This window comes from Bombina bombina, chromosome 5 (genome assembly GCF_027579735.1).
Source record: "Bombina bombina isolate aBomBom1 chromosome 5, aBomBom1.pri, whole genome shotgun sequence".
Taxonomy (NCBI): domain Eukaryota; kingdom Metazoa; phylum Chordata; class Amphibia; order Anura; family Bombinatoridae; genus Bombina; species Bombina bombina.
In genome coordinates, this window is record NC_069503.1 from 513,798,267 (window position 1) to 513,818,406 (window position 20,140).

Here is a 20,140-nt window from a genome sequence, read left to right on the forward strand (position 1 = left end):
GTGGGGCAGGTTAGTATATGTGAGCCTGCTTCCCGTAATGTAAGAAGCAGTGGTCATTAGACCTCTGGCTCTTACATTCTATGTGGCGAGGGGAAATCTCCAAGAGCTCACTCGCTCTCTGTGATTGACAGACCCTTCTCTCACTTGACTGGTGGCGCGAGTGAAGGATCAGGCTTTACACGTTCACTTGAGCGTGTAATAAAACATGGGCAACGGATCCTGATCAGGCGCTGAAGAATACTGCTGGTCCTGAGCAGAAATGGCCTGTGAGCTCATCAACAGCAAATGCACAGCTGGGTTGTGCGTTTGCTGCTGCTGATTGCGTCATCATTTTCTGCTTAGGGACAGATTATAAGTGGTGTGCTATTTAGCTCTTTTGCTCAAGCGTAATATTCGCTACAAGAAGTCTTTCTGCGTGCTACAGGTAGGGCGCATATTACAAGTGGAAAATAAAAAGTTTGCACACGAGTGAAACCCGACGCACACTTACCAAAGGACTTGGCGATATTGCAACTGTGTTAATGTATTATCTCCATAGAAGCAGAAGAAAAAACCTAACACTTATCACTTGTATGTTAACTTGGCAGGAGTTAATAATATTTTACATTCCAATGTTCTTTATTTTTATTGTAAATACATATTCTTTTATATATATATATATATATATATATATATATATATATATATATATATATATATATATATATATATATATATATATATATATATATATATATATATATATATATATATATATATACATATACAGTTGTGCTCATAAGTTTACATACCCTGGCAGAATTTATGATTTCTTGGCCATTTTCAGAGAATATGAATGATAACACAAACACTTTTCTTTCACCCATGGTTAGTGTTTGGCTGAAGCCATTTATTATCAATCAACTGTGTTTACTCTCTTTAACACCTTAATGACCACAGCAGTTTTCCATTTTCTGTCCGTTTAGGACCAAGGCTATTTTTACATTTTTGCGGTGTTTGTGTTTAGCTGTTATTTTCCTCTTACTCATTTACTGTACCCACACATATTATATACAGTTTTTCTCGCCATTAAATGGACTTTCTAAAGATACCATTATTTTCATCATATCTTATAATTTACTAAATAAATTATAAAATATGAGAACAAAATGGAAAAAAAAACATACTTTTTCTAACTTTGACCCCCAAAATCTGTTACACATCTACAACCACCAAAAAACACCCATGCTAAATAGTTTCTAAATTTTGTCCTGAGTTTAGAAATACCCAATGTTTGCATGTTCTTTGCTTTTTTTGCAAGTTATAGGGCAATAAATACAAGTAGCACTTTGCTATTTCCAAACCATTTTTTTTTTCAAAATTAGCGCTAGTTACATTAGAACACTAATATCTTTCAGGAATACCTGAATATCCATTGACATGTATATATTTTTTTTTAGTAGACATCCCAAAGTATTGATCTAGGCCAGTTTTGGTATATTTCATGCCACTATTTCACCGCCAAATGCGATCAAATACAAAAAATAGTTCACTTTTTGACCATTTTTTTCACAAACCTTCGGTTTCTCACTGAAATTATTTACAAACAGCTTGTGCAATTATGGCATAAATGGTTGTAATTTTTTCTCTGGGATCCCCTTTGTTCAGAAATAGCAGACATATATGGCTTTGGTGTTGCTTTTTGGTAATTAGAAGGCCGCTAAATGCCACTGTGCACCACACGTGTATTATGCCCAGCAGTGAAGGGGTTAATTAGGGAGCATGTAGGGAGCTTTTTGGGGTAATTTTAGCTTTAGTATAATGTAATAGACAACCCCAAGTATTGATCTAGTTCCATTTTGGTATATTTCATGCCACCATTTCACCGCCAAATGCGATCAAATGAAAAAAAACATTAAATATTTCACAATTTTTGGTTTCTCACTGAAATCATTTACAAACAGCTTGTGCAATTATGGCACAAATGGTTGTAAATGCTTCTCTGGGATCCCCTTTGTTCAGAAATAGCAGACATATATGGCTTTGGCGTTGCTTTTTGGTACTTAGAAGGCCGCTAAATGCCGCTGCGCATCACACGTGTATTATGGCTAACAGTGAAGGGGTTAATTAGGTAGCTTGTAGGGAGCTTGCAGGGTTAATTTTAGCTTTAGTGTAGAGCTCAGCCTCCCACCTGAAACATCAGACCCCCTGATCCCCCCAAACAGCTCTCTTCCCTCCCCCACCCCACAATTGTCCCCGCCATCTTAAGTACTGGCAGCAACTCTGCCAGTACTAAAATAAAAGGTATATTTAGTCTTTTTTTTTTTAAAGCATATTTACATATGCTGCTGTGTAGGACCCCCCTTAGCCCCCAACCTGACTGATCCCCCACCAAACAGCTCTCTAACCCTCACCCTCTGCTTTAATGGGCGCCATCTTGGGTACTGGCAGCTGTCTGCCAGTACCCAGTTTAGAATAAAATTGTTGATTTTTTAAAAAAATTCCCCTTTTCTGTAGTGTAGCAACCCCCCACCCCCTCCTAGATAATTTCGATTTATTTATTTTTTAAATTAAAATACCCCTTTCTCCCACTTTTATAACCAAATCTTTTCTGTAGTGTAGCGGTTCCCACCTGCTCCCGCCCCATGCACACGCCCGCCCGCCGTCCCCATGCACGCGCGCGCCCGTGCCCCACCCCCCTCTACATTACCCGGCCCATCGATGGCCGCCTACCCGCCTCCCAAGTCGGCTCACACCCACCGATACAGGCCATCGATGTCCGGTGCAGAGAGGGCCACAGAGTGGCTCTCTCTGCATCGGATGGCCAAGGGGTGTTATTGCAGGATGCCTCGATATCGAGGCATCACTGCAATAACCGGAAAGCGGCTGGAAGCGAGCAGGATCGCTTCCAGACGCTTTAAAACCCTAATGTCGTACAGGGTACGTCGCTGGTCATTTAAGACCAGGTTATGTGCGACGTACCCTGTACGACATGCGTCGTTAAGGGGTTAAATCATAATGACAACAGAAACTACCCAAATGACCCTGATCAAAAGTTTACATACCCTGGTGATTTTGGTCTGATAACATGCACACAAGTTGACACAAAGGGGTTTAAATGGCTATTAAAGGTAACCATCCTCACCTGTCATCTGTTTTCTTGTAATTAGTGTGTGTGTATAAAAGGCCAATGAGTTTATGGACTCCTGACAGACCCTTGCATCTTTCATCCAGTGCTGCACTGACGATTCTGGATTCTTAGTCATGGGGAAAGCAAAAGAATTGTCAAAGGTTCTGCGGGAAAAGGTAGTTGAACTGTATAAAACTGGAAAGTGATATAAAAAGATATCCAAGGAATTGAGAATGCAAATCAGCAGTGTTCAAACTCTAATAAAGAAGTGGAAAATGAGGGGTTCTGTTGAAACCAAACCACGGTCAGGTAGACCAACTAAAATTTCAGCCACAACTGCCAGGAAAATTGTTCGGGATGCAAAGACTAACCCACAAATAACTTCAGGTGAAATACAGGACATGTGTTGTGGCTGTTTCAAGATGCACAATAAGGAGGCACTTGAAGAAAGATGGGCTGCATGGTCGAGTCGCCAGAAGAAATCCATTACTATGCAAATGCCACAAAGTATCCCTCTTACAATACGCCAAACAGCACAGAGACAAGCCTCAAACCTTCTGGCACAAAATCATTTGGAGTTATGAGACCAAAATTTAGCTTTTTGACCACAACCATAAACGCTACTTTTGTAGAGGAGTCAACAAGGCCTATGATGAAAGGTATACCATTCCTACCGTGAAACACGGCGGTGGATCACTGATGTTTTGGGGATGTGTGAGCTACAAAGGCACAGGAAATGTGGCCAGAATTGATGGCAAGATGAATGCAGTATGTTATCATACAGAACACCTCATTTTCCACTTGATTAGAGTTTGAAAACTGCTGATTTGCATTCTCAATTCCTTGGATATCTTTTTATATCCCTTTCCTGTTTTATACAGTTCAACTACCTTTTCCTGCAGATCCTCTGACAATTCTTTTGCTTTCCCCATGACTCAGAATCCAGAAACGTCAATGCAGCACTGAATGAAAGAGGCAAGGGTCTGTCAGGAGTCCAGAAACTCATTGACCTTTTATACACACACACACACACACTAAGTACAAGCAAACAGATCACAGGTGAGGATGGTTACCTTTAATATCAATTCAAACCCCTTTGTGTCAACTTGTGTGCATGTTATCAGGACAAAATCACCAGGGTATGTAAACTTTTGATCAGGGTCATTTGGGTAGTTTCTGTTGTCATTATGATTTAAAAAGAGTAAACACAGTTGATTGATAATAAATGGCTTCAGCCAAACACTAACCATGAGTGAAAGAAAAGTTTTTGTGTTATCATTCATATTCTCTGAAAAATGGCCAGGAAATCATAAATTCTGCCAGGGTATGTAAACTTATGAGAACAACTGTATATATATATGACTGTATATACCTATACCTTTATTTCTATTCCTATAGATATATAGTTATAGATATCTATTTTACATTAACATTAAAAAAATTCTATGTGAAGAAAAAAAAATATATTATACCTACTGTAAAATCTTAATTAATAAAATATATCTATTTTTTCACTATGTATAATTTTATAATTTTTAATATTTTATATTTAGTATTTCAATAACGCCTTAACATTAATAACTACCCTTTATGCAAGTTTTCAGTCAAACTAACCCGCCAAGTGCAATCGCATTTACTTTCAACTTTTAATGTGCACGATATTTCTGACACATGCAAACAGTAATCTAGCCCATAGTCTTGCAGGGTTGCTTGTGCTCTAATAAATTAGAGCATATCATTTTATCACTATGATGAATAAAAACAAACAAAGAGGCGCCTATTTGTATCAGTCAGATCAAGATATCTTAGATGTAGTGACTCATACAGGATGCTCACATTTAAGTGGAGCACACTAATAGTGCTATAAGGCACAAGCTGGATATTCTCAGCAATCCAACTAGCTGAACCCCAGGAAACTGGAACACTGTTGTCCCCACAATGTCCAGAGGTAGCTGGGCTAGTGGAACTGAAGAATTGTGAACCGGTTCAAAGTTTAAAATCACAACAATTTATTAAAACGGATGTATAAAAGATAAAAACAAAATGCGCAAGGGTCTTCTATCTTACCCTCTCTAGGCTCTGCACCGCGTTTCTCAACCTGTCCAAATCCTATTTCATCAGGGATCATCAGCAGATGCCCGATGAAACAGCGTTTGGACATGCTGAGAAAAAGTAAATAAACCTAACAGCCTACTCACGTGCATCCCAATCACATATTCTCAAGTGTGAAACCCACAATTATTATTTCATGATTTAGGTAGAACATACAATTTTAAACAACTTTCCAGTTTACTTCTAGTATCAATTTTCATTCATTCTCTAGAACCTAGGTTATTTGCTGCTCCTGAGCTTCCCTAGATGAACCTTTCAGCAAAGGATAACAACACAAAGAAGCAAATTAAATAATAGAAGTAAACTGAAAAGTTTTTTAAAATGGTATGCTCTGTCTAAATCATAAATGTCTAATGATGACTTTACTGTCCCTTTAACCCAACATGAAAATATTAATATTTTACATTCCAATGATCTTCACTGCAGAATATTTTTAAATACATATTTCTCCAACATAGGTGTGTCCGGTCCACGGCGTCATCCTTACTTGTGGGATATTCTCCTCCCCAACAGGAAATGGCAAAGAGCCCAGCAAAGCTGGTCACATGATCCCTCCTAGGCTCCGCCTTCCCCAGTCATTCTCTTTGCCGTTGTACAGGCAACATCTCCACGGAGATGGCTTAGAGTTTTTTGGTGTTTAAATGTAGTTTTTATTCTTCAATCAAGAGTTTGTTATTTTAAAATAGTGCTGGTATGTACTATTTACTCTGAAACAGAAAAGAGATGAAGATTTCTGTTTGTAAGAGGAAAATGATTTTAGCAACCGTTACTAAAATCGATGGCTGTTTCCACACAGGACTGTTGAGAGGAATTAACTTCAGTTGGGGGAAACAGTGAGCAGACTTTTGCTGCTTGAGGTATGACACATTTCTAACAAGACTTGGTAATGCTGGAAGCTGTCATTTTCCCTATGGGATCCGGTAAGCCATTTTTATTAAATAAGAATAAAGGGCTTCACAAGGGCTTTAAAGACTGGTAGACATTTTTCTGGGCTAAAACGATTGATATATAAGCATTTTTAATACTTCATAGTTTTGAGGAGTTATTTTATTCTTGGGAATCATGTAAAATAACCGGCAGGCACTGTATTGGACACCTTTTTCACTGGGGGCCTTCTCTAATCATAGGCAGAGCCTCATTTTCGCGCCTCTATTGCGCAGTTGTTTTTGGGAAGCAAGACATGCAGATGCATGTGTGAGGAGCTCAGATACATAGAAAAAGCTTACTGAAGGCGTCATTTGGTATCGTATTCCCCTTTGGGTTTGGTTGGGTCTCAGCAAAGCAGATACCAGGGACTGTATAGGGGTTAAATGTAAAAACGGCTCCGGTTCCGTTATTTTAAGAGTTAAAGCTTTCAAATTTGGTGTGCAATACTTTTAAGGCTTTAAGACACTGTGGTGAAATTTTGGTGTGAAATTTTGGTTTGAACAATTCCTTCATACTTTTTCACATTTTCAGTAATAAAGTGTGTTCAGTTTAAAATTTAAAGTGACAGTAACGGTTTTATTTTAAAACGTTTTTTGTACTTTGTTATCAAGTTTATGCCTGTTTAACATGTCTGAACTATCAGATAGACTATGTTCTGTATGTGGGGAAGCCAGGGTTCCTTCTCATTTAAATAGATGTGATTTATGTGACACAAAATTTAGAGAAAATGATGCCCAAGATGATTCCTCAAGTGAGGGGAGTAAGCATGGTACTGCATCATCCCCTCCTTCGTCTACGCCAGTCTTGCCCACACAGGAGGCCCCTAGTACATCTAGTGCGCCAATACTCCTTACTATGCAACAATTAACGGCTGTAATGGATAATTCTATCAAAAACATTTTAGCCAAAATGCCCACTTATCAGCGAAAGCGCGACTGCTCTGTTTTAGAAAATACTGAAGAGCATGAGGACGCTGATGATATTGGTTCTGAAGTGCCCCTACACCAGTCTGAGGGGGCCAGGGAGGTTTTGTCTGAGGGAGAAATTTCAGATTCAGGGAAAATTTCTCAACAAGCTGAACCTAACGTGATTACATTCAAATTTAAATTGGAACATCTCCGCGCTCTGCTTAAGGAGGTGTTATCTACTCTGGATGATTGTGAGAATTTGGTCATTCCAGAGAAATTATGTAAGATGGACAAGTTCCTAGAGGTCCCGGGGCCCCCCGAAGCTTTTCCTATACCCAAGCGGGTGGCGGACATTGTAAACAAAGAATGGGAAAGGCCCGGCATCCCTTTTGTCCCTCCCCCTATATTTAAGAAATTGTTTCCTATGGTCGACCCCAGAAAGGACTTATGGCAGACAGTCCCCAAGGTCGAGGGGGCGGTTTCTACTCTAAACAAACGCACTACTATCCCTATAGAAGATAGTTGTGCTTTCAAAGATCCTATGGATAAAAAATTAGAGGGTTGTCTTAAAAAGATGTTTGTTCAGCAAGGTTACCTTCTACAACCAATTTCATGCATGGTTCCTGTCACTACAGCAGCGTGTTTCTGGTTCGATGAACTAGAAAAGTCGCTCAATAAAGATTCTTCTTATGAGGAGATTATGGACAGAATTCATGCTCTCAAATTGGCTAACTCTTTTACTTTAGACGCCACTTTGCAATTGGCTAGATTAGCGGCGAAAAATTCAGGGTTTGCTATTGTGGCGCGCAGAGCGCTTTGGCTAAAATCTTGGTCAGCGGATGCGTCTTCCAAGAACAAATTGCTTAACATACCTTTCAAGGGGAAAACGCTGTTTGGCCCTGACTTGAAAGAGATTATTTCTGATATCACTGGGGGTAAGGGCCACGCCCTTCCTCAGGATAGGTCTTTCAAGGCTAAAAATAAAACAAATTTTCGTCCCTTTCGCAGAAACGGACCAGCCCCAAGTGCTACATCCTCTAAGCAAGAGGGTAATACTTCTCAAGCCAAGCCAGCCTGGAGGCCAATGCAAGGCTGGAACAAAGGTAAGCAGGCCAAGAAACCTGCCACTGCTACCAAGACAGCATGAGATGTTGGCCCCCGATCCGGGACCGGATCTGGTGGGGGGCAGACTTTCTCTTTTCGCTCAGGCGTGGGCAAGAGATGTTCTGGATCCTTGGGCGCTAGAAATAGTCTCCCAAGGTTATCTTCTGGAATTCAAGGGGCTTCCCCCAAGGGGGAGGTTCCACTGGTCTCAATTGTCTTCAGACCACATAAAAAGACAGGCATTCTTACATTGTGTAGAAGACCTGTTAAAAATGGGAGTGATTCATCCTGTTCCATTAGGAGAACAAGGGATGGGATTCTACTCCAATCTGTTCATAGTTCCCAAAAAAGAGGGAACATTCAGACCAATCTTAGATCTCAAGATCCTAAACAAGTTTCTCAAGGTTCCATCGTTCAAAATGGAAACCATTCGGACAATTCTTCCTTCCATCCAGGAAGGTCAATTCATGACCACGGTGGATTTAAAGGATGCGTATCTACATATTCCTATCCACAAGGAACATCATCGGTTCCTAAGGTTCGCCTTTCTGGACAAGCATTACCATTTTGTGGCACTTCCATTCGGATTAGCCACTGCTCCAAGAATTTTCACAAAGGTACTAGGGTCCCTTCTAGCGGTGCTACGACCAAGGGGCATTGCAGTAGTACCTTACTTGGACGACATACTGATTCAAGCGTCGTCCCTACCACAAGCAAAGGCTCATACGGACATTGTCCTGGCCTTTCTCAGATCTCACGGGTGGAAAGTGAACGTAGAAAAAAGTTCTCTATCTCCGTCAACAAGAGTTCCCTTCTTGGGAACAATAATAGACTCCTTAGAAATGAGGATTTTTCTGACAGAGGCCAGAAAATCAAAACTTCTAAGCTCTTGTCAAGTACTTCATTCTGTTCCTCTTCCTTCCATAGCGCAGTGCATGGAAGTAATAGGTTTGATGGTCGCGGCAATGGACATAGTTCCTTTTGCGCGAATTCATCTGAGACCATTACAACTGTGCATGCTCAGTCAGTGGAATGGGGATTATACAGACTTGTCTCCGACGATACAAGTAGATCAGAGGACCAGAGATTCACTCCGTTGGTGGCTGACCCTGGACAACCTGTCACAGGGGATGAGCTTCCGCAGACCAGAGTGGGTCATTGTCACGACCGACGCCAGTCTGGTGGGCTGGGGCGCGGTCTGGGAACTCCTGAAAGCTCAGGGTCTTTGGTCTCGGGAAGAATCTCTTCTCCCGATAAATATTCTGGAACTGAGAGCGATATTCAATGCTCTCAAGGCTTGGCCTCAGCTAGCAAAGGCCAAATTCATACGGTTTCAATCAGACAACATGACGACTGTTGCGTATATCAACCATCAAGGGGGAACAAGGAGTTCCCTGGCGATGGAAGAAGTGACCAAAATCATTCAATGGGCGGAGACTCACTCCTGCCACTTGTCTGCAATCCACATCCCAGGAGTGGAAAATTGGGAAGCGGATTTTCTGAGTCGTCAGACATTTCATCCGGGGGAGTGGGAACTCCATCCGGAAATCTTTGCCCAAATTACTCAATTGTGGGGCATTCCAGACATGGATCTGATGGCCTCTCGTCAGAACTTCAAGGTTCCTTGCTACGGGTCCAGATCCAGGGATCCCAAGGCGACTCTAGTAGATGCACTAGTAGCACCTTGGACCTTCAACCTAGCTTATGTATTCCCACCGTTTCCTCTCATCCCCAGGCTGGTAGCCAGGATCAATCAGGAGAGGGCATCGGTGATCTTGATAGCTCCTGCGTGGCCACGCAGGACTTGGTATGCAGACCTGGTGAATATGTCATCGGCTCCACCATGGAAGCTACCTTTGAGACAGGACCTTCTTGTTCAAGGTCCGTTCGAACATCCGAATCTGGCCTCACTCCAACTGACTGCTTGGAGATTGAACGCTTGATTTTATCAAAGCGAGGGTTCTCAGATTCTGTCATTGATACTCTTGTTCAGGCCAGAAAGCCTGTAACTAGAAAAATCTACCATAAAATATGGAAAAAATATATCTGTTGATGTGAATCTAAAGGATTACCATGGAACAAGATAAAAATTCCTAAGATTCTATCCTTTCTTCAAGAAGGTTTGGAGAAAGGATTATCTGCAAGTTCTTTGAAGGGACAGATTTCTGCTTTATCTGTTTTACTTCACAAAAAGCTGGCGGCTGTGCCAGATGTTCAAGCTTTTGTTCAGGCTCTGGTTAGAATCAAGCCTGTTTACAAACCTTTGACTCCTCCTTGGAGTCTCAATTTAGTTCTTTCAGTTCTTCAGGGGGTTCCGTTTGAACCCTTACATTCCGTAGATATTAAGTTATTATCTTGGAAAGTTTTGTTTTTGGTTGCAATTTCTTCTGCTAGAAGAGTTTCAGAGTTATCTGCTCTGCAGTGTTCTCCTCCTTATCTGGTGTTCCATGCAGATAAGGTGGTTTTGCGTACTAAACCTGGTTTTCTTCCGAAAGTTGTTTCTAACAAAAACATTAACCAGGAGATAGTCGTGCCTTCTTTGTGTCCGAATCCAGTTTCAAAGAAGGAACGTTTGTTGCACAATTTGGATGTAGTTCGTGCTCTAAAATTCTATTTAGATGCTACAAAGGATTTCAGACAAACATCTTCCTTGTTTGTTGTTTATTCTGGTAAAAGGAGAGGTCAAAAAGCAACTTCTACCTCTCTCTCTTTTTGGCTTAAAAGCATCATCAGATTGGCTTACGAGACTGCCGGACGGCAGCCTCCTGAAAGAATCACAGCTCATTCCACTAGGGCCGTGGCTTCCACATGGGCCTTCAAGAACGAGGCTTCTGTTGATCAGATATGTAAGGCAGCGACTTGGTCTTCACTGCACACTTTTACTAAATTTTACAAATTTGATACTTTTGCTTCTTCTGAGGCTATTTTTGGGAGAAAGGTTTTGCAAGCCGTGGTGCCTTCCATCTAGGTGACCTGATTTGCTCCCTCCCATCATCCGTGTCCTAAAGCTTTGGTATTGGTTCCCACAAGTAAGGATGACGCCGTGGACCGGACACACCTATGTTGGAGAAAACAGAATTTATGTTTACCTGATAAATTACTTTCTCCAACGGTGTGTCCGGTCCACGGCCCGCCCTGGTTTTTTAATCAGGTCTGATAATTTATTTTCTTTAACTACAGTCACCACGGTATCATATGATTTCTCCTATGCAAATATTCCTCCTTTACGTCGGTCGAATGACTGGGGAAGGCGGAGCCTAGGAGGGATCATGTGACCAGCTTTGCTGGGCTCTTTGCCATTTCCTGTTGGGGAGGAGAATATCCCACAAGTAAGGATGACGCCGTGGACCGGACACACCGTTGGAGAAAGTAATTTATCAGGTAAACATAAATTCTGTTTTCCTTCTAAAGGGGGGGGGGGGGGGGAGAGAGTCCACAGCTTCATTCATTACTATTGGGAATTAAGAATCTGGCCACCAGGAGGAGACAAAGACACCCCAGCTAAAGGCTTAAATACCTCCCCCACTTCCCTCATCCCCCAGTCATTCTTTGCCTTTCGTCACAGAAGGATGGCAGGGGAGTACCAGAGTTTCGGAGTAGTCTCTTATGGAGGGTAGTACTCTTCACATTGGGACTGGAATTTGAGTAGTCCTGTCAGCCTCTCAGTGAGAGTCGGGGCGATAGTTAGGGTCCGGAGATGCAGGGAGAGTCTTTCTGTGAAACCATCCCGACTCATATTACCAGCTCCACAAGCAATCAGTGTTGACGAGTTTCGCTGCCTGCTTTCTACACTCAAGTCCATGTCAGGAGCGAGTCTACTAACCTGTCACATTTGAAGGGCCGTGTTCCTGTTCCACATCGTAGATTCTGGTAAGATTGTTTCATTTTTTATTAATAATGATAAAATAGAAGACAGGGTCACAGTGTGGCGCCTTTTTGTCTTAAACAGAATCAAGGGTTAATATTCCTCTAAGGGGGATTGTTGAAAAGGGATTGTTTTATACATGATATTGTTTATTGTGTCATTGCTGCATTATGTGCGATATGAGGCTCTGGCAATGTGTGGACCTTTCAGGTTACTTGTGGGAATTTTGCGCAGCCATTTTTGGCACATTTTTCCCTAGTGCACGGGCGGTTCTGCCAGGCATTCCACGTGACTGGGGTGTCTATCCTTCTCTGTTGATCTGTGGCACATGAGACATAGCGGTTTCTGTTGTCCTGGTCCTAGGAGTTGGTGAGTGCCCCAGCCATTGGTGGTATAAAGGTGCCTCTTTGTTAATTAAGTTAGTCTACACAAAAGTGCAAGCGATGGAGGACTCTGACGCGTTAGAGGGCTCTCCCTGTAACGCTCGTGGGATACTCCTCTATCAGCCCAAACTTGGCCAGTAGTCTTGTTATCCCGGCGTCGAGTCGGAATGATAGGAAATATCCCAGAGCAGAGAAATGTAGTAAGATGAGGAAGGCGGCACTCACCATAGGCAGGACAGTCCCCAATGGCAACGCCAGAGCAGTCCAAGGATACACCACTAGAATGGTCAGGCAGGCAGGGTTTGGCAACAGTAAAGCAGTCCAAGGGCACACCACTAGAATGGTCAGGCAGGCAGTGTTCGGCAACAGTAATACAATCCAGCAGTTAAGGGGTAAAGCAGGTAGAGTAGTCAGACAGGCAGGTTCAGCAATAGTAATTAAATCCAGCAGTTTAAGGGCAAGGCAGGTAGAGTAGTCAGACAGGCAGGTTCAGCAACAGTAATTAGGCACATAGATACAACGATCTGTCACTCCCAGGAGCACACAAAGTAACACCTATACTTGGGCAGTGACAGATCGTTTGTACAAACTTTAAATAGGCGCAGGATTCGCGCCACAGAAGTCCGACTGGCATCAGGAGCGTGCGGTGATGACGTCAGCGCCGCACACATCCGGACCCAACAGTACCCCTGGCAACGAGCAGGGAAGGAGACGCCACGCCCCTAGCAAAGGCTAGAGCGGCGCGGCGTGACACTCCCTCCTTAACAAAGTCTCATTCTTGTGTTTATTGTAAGGAGGTTCTGGTAGATCACGGATGTCTAGTACTACTGAGCCGTCCATCTCTGAGGGTTCTTCGTCCCGGGAGGTGCATTCCCTACATTCATCTCCGATTGCACAAGCAGCGCCCCGGGTACCAACCGTTACTCCTTTGGGAGAGATTCGTTGGCCGTCAGACTTTGCGGACCAACTGGAATTGGTGGTTTCATAAGTGATCAATGCCTGACCACGTTCTGCTAAGTGCAAGCGTAGGGTTTATCATAGCGGTCCGGCCCAGGGTTTGTCCTCGCCAATGGAAGATCCAGAGGCTCTATACGATGACGAGGCCCACTCCGACTCTTCGGAGGAGGCCCCTTCTGGGTAAGAGTCCCTGTCATCTAACCCTCCGGCGGCGGAGGAGCCTGGTTATAGGTTTAGGATGGAGAATTTGCGATTCCTCCTGTCAAACCTGTCTTCAAGACCAGAGAAGAGATAGGCCTTTCTAGAGTGTGTGAGAGATCTCGCCTCTCTCGGGGATATCGTACCAGTACCCCTAGCAGAAAGGGGTCTAGTGTACTATTCCATCCTTTTTGTGGTTCCAAAGAAGGAGGGCACGTTTCGCCCAATTCTGGACCTAAAGTTACAAGTTTCTGAGCGTTCCATCGTTCATAATGGAAACAATCAGATCTATTCTGCCCCTAGTTCAAGAGTGACAGTTCATGACAAATGTAGACTTGAAGGACGCTTGCCTTCATGTGCCAATTCACAGGGACCACTTCAAGTTCCTGAGATTTGCATTTCTGGACCAACACTTCCAGTTTGTGGCCCTTCCTTTTGGTCTGGCGACGGCCCCGGGAGTCTTCACGAAGGTTCTGGGAGCGCTGCTTGCAGTGGCGAGATCCAGGGGCATTGCGGTGGCACCTTACCTGGAAGACATCCTAGTTCATGCGCCGTCGCAGAAGATCATTCGAGGGCTCTTCCTCTTCTGCTCCAATCTCATGGTTGGAAGATCAACTCAGGAAAGAGTTCCCTGGTTCCATGCAACAGGGTGGAATTCCTGGGTACGATAATAGACTCTATGTCCATAAAGATATTTCTCACAGATCAGCGGCGCAGGAAGCTTGCGTCCACCTGTCTCACCCTTCAGTTCTCCACAAGCTTGTCAGTGGCTCTATGTATGGAGGTGATAGGTCTCATGGTGTCAAGCATAGATATCATACCATTTGTCAGGTTCCATCTCAGATCTCTTCAGTTGTGCATGTTGAGACAGTGGAACCACGATCATTCAGATCTATCACAGCTGATATCCATGGATGCTCGGACACGGAACTCCCTCTCTTGGTGGATTCGTCCGGAGCAGCTGTCCATGGGGACATCCTTTGTAAAACCGTCCTGGGAGATTGTGACCACGGACGCCAGTCTGACAGGATGAGGAGCTGTTTAAGGTGCCAGGATGGCACAAGGAAAGTGGTCCAGGGAGGAGTCTCTACTTCCGATCAACATCCTAGAATTGCAAGCAATTTACAATGCTCTGAAGGCATGGCCTTCTCCGGTGGCTTACATCAACCATCAGGGGGGGGGGGTACGAGGAAATTTTTCATGATAAGGGAGGTATCTCGGATTCTGGAGTGGGCGGAGTCCCACGACTGCTCGCTCTCAGCAATTCACATTTCAGGTGTGGACAACTGGGAAGCAGACTTTCTCAGCAGACAATCCTTTTTTATATATATGTATATGCAGCCACCAATCAGCAGCTAGAACTTATGTTATTTGCCACTCCTAAGCTTACCTAGATAAACCTTTCATCAAAGGATAACAAGAGAATGAATCCAATTAAATAATAGAATTAAATTGGAAAGTTGTTTAAAATGACATGTTCTTTCTGAATCATGAAAGAATAAATGTGGGTTTCATGTCCTTTTAACTGCAAAGGGCTCCAATGCGATTGGGCTCACGTGTTCGCGTTTGCTTTTAACTTGCAATACGAGGGCTACATCCCTGTGCGCAAACAGCCGCAATAAAGCCAATATCTGTTAGTGCTCCATTCGTAATCTGGCCCTATGTGTTCTACAGTGTCTCCAATAATTCAGTTAGATACACATTAAAGGGACATTAAACACTAAATAAATGTTGGTTAGAATAATGCTTTCAAAGAAATGATTAGTCTGAAAATAACATATAGATGTATTTTTTATAGTTTTATTAGCTGCTTAAATATTGCCAAAATAAGTGTATATTTTTAGTGTTTATAAAACAATGGGAGCTGCCATGTTGTAACTTAGGTTACCTTCTCTGTTGTATCCAATTAGGGACAGTTATAAATAGGTCACTAGAGTGTGCAGCCAATGTCTGTGTGGAACATAATAGTGTTCTGCACTTCCATTTCTAACAGGTACAGAAAAGCTCACAAATTTAGAATGGAATTACAGGAAAAGGGGGCAAAATAAAAAAAAAAAAAAGTATATTGCAGACTTCTTTTTATATGTACAATTTATCATTTTCTATTACCATCTCAAAGTGTTTAATATCCTTTTAAAGTTTTCACCCTTTACCCATCTCATCAGCTATAAATGTCATCTACAGCTGTAATCCGCTGCTCTAGAGGCTTTAGTATTTCATCTCTTTGTGGGAGTTTTAAATCCCTGAACTGTAGAGAAGCCACAGGAGTGTGTGTATATCTTTAGTTTTATTCACTGTTTTAAAATGTATTTTACTTTCATTTTACCCGATTTACTGCAGGGCCATAAAGCTGCAATAGGAAAATGTTGTATAGAACCCTTACTTATTGCACTATTACTGACGCATAACTGTGTTTAACCTCTACAAAGGGTTAAACATATATAATTAAAGGAACAGTTAAAGGGATATGAAAGTGAAAATTAATCTTGCATGATTCAGATAGAGCATGTCATTTTAGGACACTTTTAAAATCTTAAAAAAAAATGTCAAATGTGCTTTATTCTCTTGATATCCATTGTTGAAAATGAATATGCACATATCCTACACTAGTGGGAGCTAGCTGGTGATTGGTGCCTGCAGGTATTTGTCTCTTATGATGGGCCAACTAGATGCGTTCAGCTAGCTGCCAGTTGTGCAATGCTGTTGATACAGCAAAGGATAATGAGAATGAATCATAATTGAAAATAAAAGTAAATTTTAAAGTGTTTAAAACATTTTTATCCGAATCATGAATGATATTTTTAGGGGTTTCCTGTCCCTTTATTTTAAAATTATATTATAAAATGTTTAATTATGAAGAAAAAAAACGACGATGAAACAATATATTTTTAATTTTTATTTTACTCCCTCTTCCTGTAATTTAACTCTAAAATTTAAGTGTTTTAATTCTGAGAACTGATGGAGCACATACCTAACCTTGCCACAAATCTGTCACTAGTTGGCTTCAACAGAGATGATTATATAAGAACTGCAAAACAATGGAGTGCCAATATAATAACCGTGGCTAGTCTTGTTTACTCACTCTTGATTGGCTCCTCTAAAAAAGACTGCAGAAAAAGACTTACTTACCAATTTCCTTTTATCATCAAATTGCTTTGTTTTCTTGGTAGTCTTTTTTTTTTTGAAAGCTAAACCTAGGTAGGCTCATATGCTAATTTCTAAGCCCTTGAAGGCCGCGTCTTATCGAAGTGCATTTTGACCACTTTTACAGCTACACAGCGCTAGTTCATATGCGTCATATAGATAACAATTGTGCTCACTCCCGTTGAGTTAATTATGAGTCTGCACTGATTGGCTAAAATTCAAGTCTATCAAAAGAACTGAGATAAGGGGGCAGTCTACAGAGGCTTAGAATCAAGGTAATCACAGAGGTAAAATGTGTATTAATATAAATGTGTTGGTTATACAAAACTAGGGAATGGGTAATAAAAGGATTATCTATCTTTTTAAACAACAAAAATTCTGGAGTAGACTGTCCCTTTAACATTGGTTAGAAATATATCAGAATGGAAATGTAGATGTCAAGTTGATATGTTTTTTTATTTTTGTACATAGTCTAACATATTATTTTGACCACACAACATTTCTTGCATTTTGTATTTAATCATTACAAGATATAACTCCCTTGCTATATTTTCCTCTTTCATTTACCATTTGCTCAATTTCCTCTGAGAAAAAAAGTTGATTTTTTATTGCCCTTGCATATATTTTTTTTTTTTTTTTAATCATCATTTTTATGTTCACTAATGTTTCCGTTTTGCAAGTGCAGTTTAATTTTGGACATTTTTGTGGTTGGATTTGAATGTCCAAGAGGAGCCTTGTTTATTGGCAAGCTATATGATTTAGAGTGGGAAAGTTAACATTACGTGTATGTTTTTTCTCTCTTAACTAATGACTCCTAAATAATATTTTTTTTTATTAACAGCAAGCAGTTGACAGTGAAGTGGAGTCCGAAGTCATCCCTTCTGTGACTGTAAAGGTATGGCATGGTTTTCATAAAATAATATAGACAGTGGAAGTAAATCCTTGAAATGAATTAAAATTACTTTGGAAATTTTGAACACGTACCTTGTTGCTTGTATCATTTTTTATAATTTGTTTTGCAGCACCGCTACAGTTTTCTATGTAAAGTAATATATTTGAATAGAAAATTATTATTTTTGGAAATACTCATGTTTTATAGTTCTAAAAAATAGTGTTCTGCCATAAGCCACCTGTCTGGTTAAACACACAGTTTGTTCTTGTGAAAAAGCCAGTATAGGCAATTTATGTATAAGTAAGCGACAACCGCTTGGCTTGCAAGTCCTTGTTACAGGAAATGAAGGCAACTTGTTTCTCTGTTGTTGATCTTCAAGGAAAGACGTTTAATCGAAGGGACATGATATTTAAAATATAATCGCTATAAAGACTACAAGTGATGCACAATCATTAGCAAAGGTTGCGTTATCTTTTGTACAACCTTAATCAAACAACAATGCATCATCTTGTAGAACAAGTAGTTGGTTAAATATAGTAAACAAAGTATCTTAACACAGCCAAAATGTTTTTAGTGCACTTTTTAAAAGATTTTATCTTAGTTCCACTTATACAAGTTGGTCCCAAAACAAGACAGAGGCGCCACTTAAAGGCTATAGTTGATAGTTCTTTGTTTTACTTCATTCTTGTGCTACGGTCGGCTCTTCCTATAACCTTATAGTTCATTCACTGAGAAAACAAAAAGAAAGAAGGTGCTCCAATTGCAGGATATCTCTGATACAACCAATGTTTCACTCCCAGATAGTACATACAGAGGTAGAATACTCATGTGGTCTTGGTGAATTAGGAGCTCCCCAGCTAGCTCACCTCTGGTACTGGAAACTAGGATCCTTCTGGATAACGTCTCAAACAATAGATAGTCCTAATGGTGTTGAAATGAGGCAACAACCAATACTACCATCACCATTCTAAACCCCTCAAAATCAATTTGGGGTTGTTTATTTTTAAAAGGATAGCAGTTTAAAATGATATATTACTGCAACGCGTTTCACAATACTACCTGTATTACTTTCACAAGCAGAATAAAGTAAAACCACATTGTGTGCAACATATATATATATATATATATATATACATATACACACTCACTATTATCTTATCAACACTTCTTAATTGTTAAATTATTAGATTACCCAAATTTGCGGTTATCCAATACAAAGTTTCTGTAAAACAATCCAAATACCTTAAAGTAAAAAGAGTCTACCATATCTCAGCCAATGTGTACGGTGTATTTTGGTGCAAGATGAGATGCAGTGATAACGTCACCAACAATGGTGGAGGACACCACAAATGGAGAGATATGGTTATCAGAGTGTCCAAAATTACACTTTCATGGTTTAGATAGAGCATGCAATTTTAAGAGACTTGTAAAACAACTTGTATTCTGCTGATTGGATCAGTGGCAGGGTTTAAACACATAGAGGTACAGGGTTGCTAGTCTTAAAATGACATGTTCTAATAAATAAGAGCATGTCTTTTTTAGATTTTAATTTTTACTATAATGGCCCTTTAAGTATGGTGAATTTTCAGACCCTGTACCATTTTACACTGTAATTAATTAGACCAGAGCAACAGACTTTTAAAAGGGACAGGGTGTATGCTTTTTGATTCTGCATTCAATTAGAAAGCATTCTTAATTGTGACAGCATTATATGATTTTAAAACATTTATTTTGATCACTGATATTTTCCACTGCAGCTCTCGAATCCTGATATGCGATGCATGTATAAAAATATGAGTTTACTATTCTTTAATTGAAGTATTAAAAAAACCCATAGATGCCTTGTAATTTACCTTGCCATAAAATGGATGACCATTCCTTTTCTAACCATATAATATTGTTTTGGTTACGTCAAGTGCATTAAAGGGACAGTAAAGTCATAATTAGACATTCATGATTTAGACAGAGCATGCTATTTGAAACATTTTTCCAATTTACTTCTATTTTTTAATTTGCTTCCTTCACCCAGATATCTGGGTGAGTGTAAAAATTAATTTAAATATTGTGAAATTCTTCATAAAACAATGTTTGGTACAAGTGTTTAATGTTAGCGGTTTTCTTGGTTCATTTTGACAGTAATAGCCATACATTGTCCAAATGAGTTGTCACCTCTGTGGGAAATCACTATTTCTTTCTTAAGACACGGTAAGTCCATGGATCATCAATTACTGTTGGGAATATCACTCCTGGCCAGCAGGAGGAGGCAAAGAGCACCACATCAAAGCTGTTAAGTATCACTTCCCTTCCCACTACCCCCAGTCATTCTCTTTGCCTTCAGTGCAAGGAGAAGGTGAAGTTTTAGGTGTCTAATTAAGATTCTTCTATCAAGATTTTTTATTTTGGAAGCCTGAGCAGGCTTGCTCTGATCTTCCCTGACAAACTGGGTTTAGCTGTACTCCATGTTAGTCTCTTCAGTAGGGCTGTGGTAGCTTTCAAGCAGTTAGGAACTTGTGGGGTGGGCCTCACTGCGTTTTCCTGACA

The 20,140-nt window shown here is 40.8% G+C and overlaps 1 protein-coding gene across 1 annotated transcript in view; it reads left to right on the forward strand.

Annotated features, from left to right (window-relative positions):
- BBS9 (Bardet-Biedl syndrome 9) overlaps positions 1 to 20,140 on the forward strand; it is a 1,102,055-nt gene that overhangs the window by 469,521 nt on the left and 612,394 nt on the right. Inside the window, exon 12 of the mRNA XM_053714434.1 lies at positions 17,549 to 17,602. Within this exon, the coding sequence (XP_053570409.1) occupies positions 17,549 to 17,602 (54 nt within the window). The remainder of the gene's footprint in view (positions 1 to 17,548; positions 17,603 to 20,140) is intronic.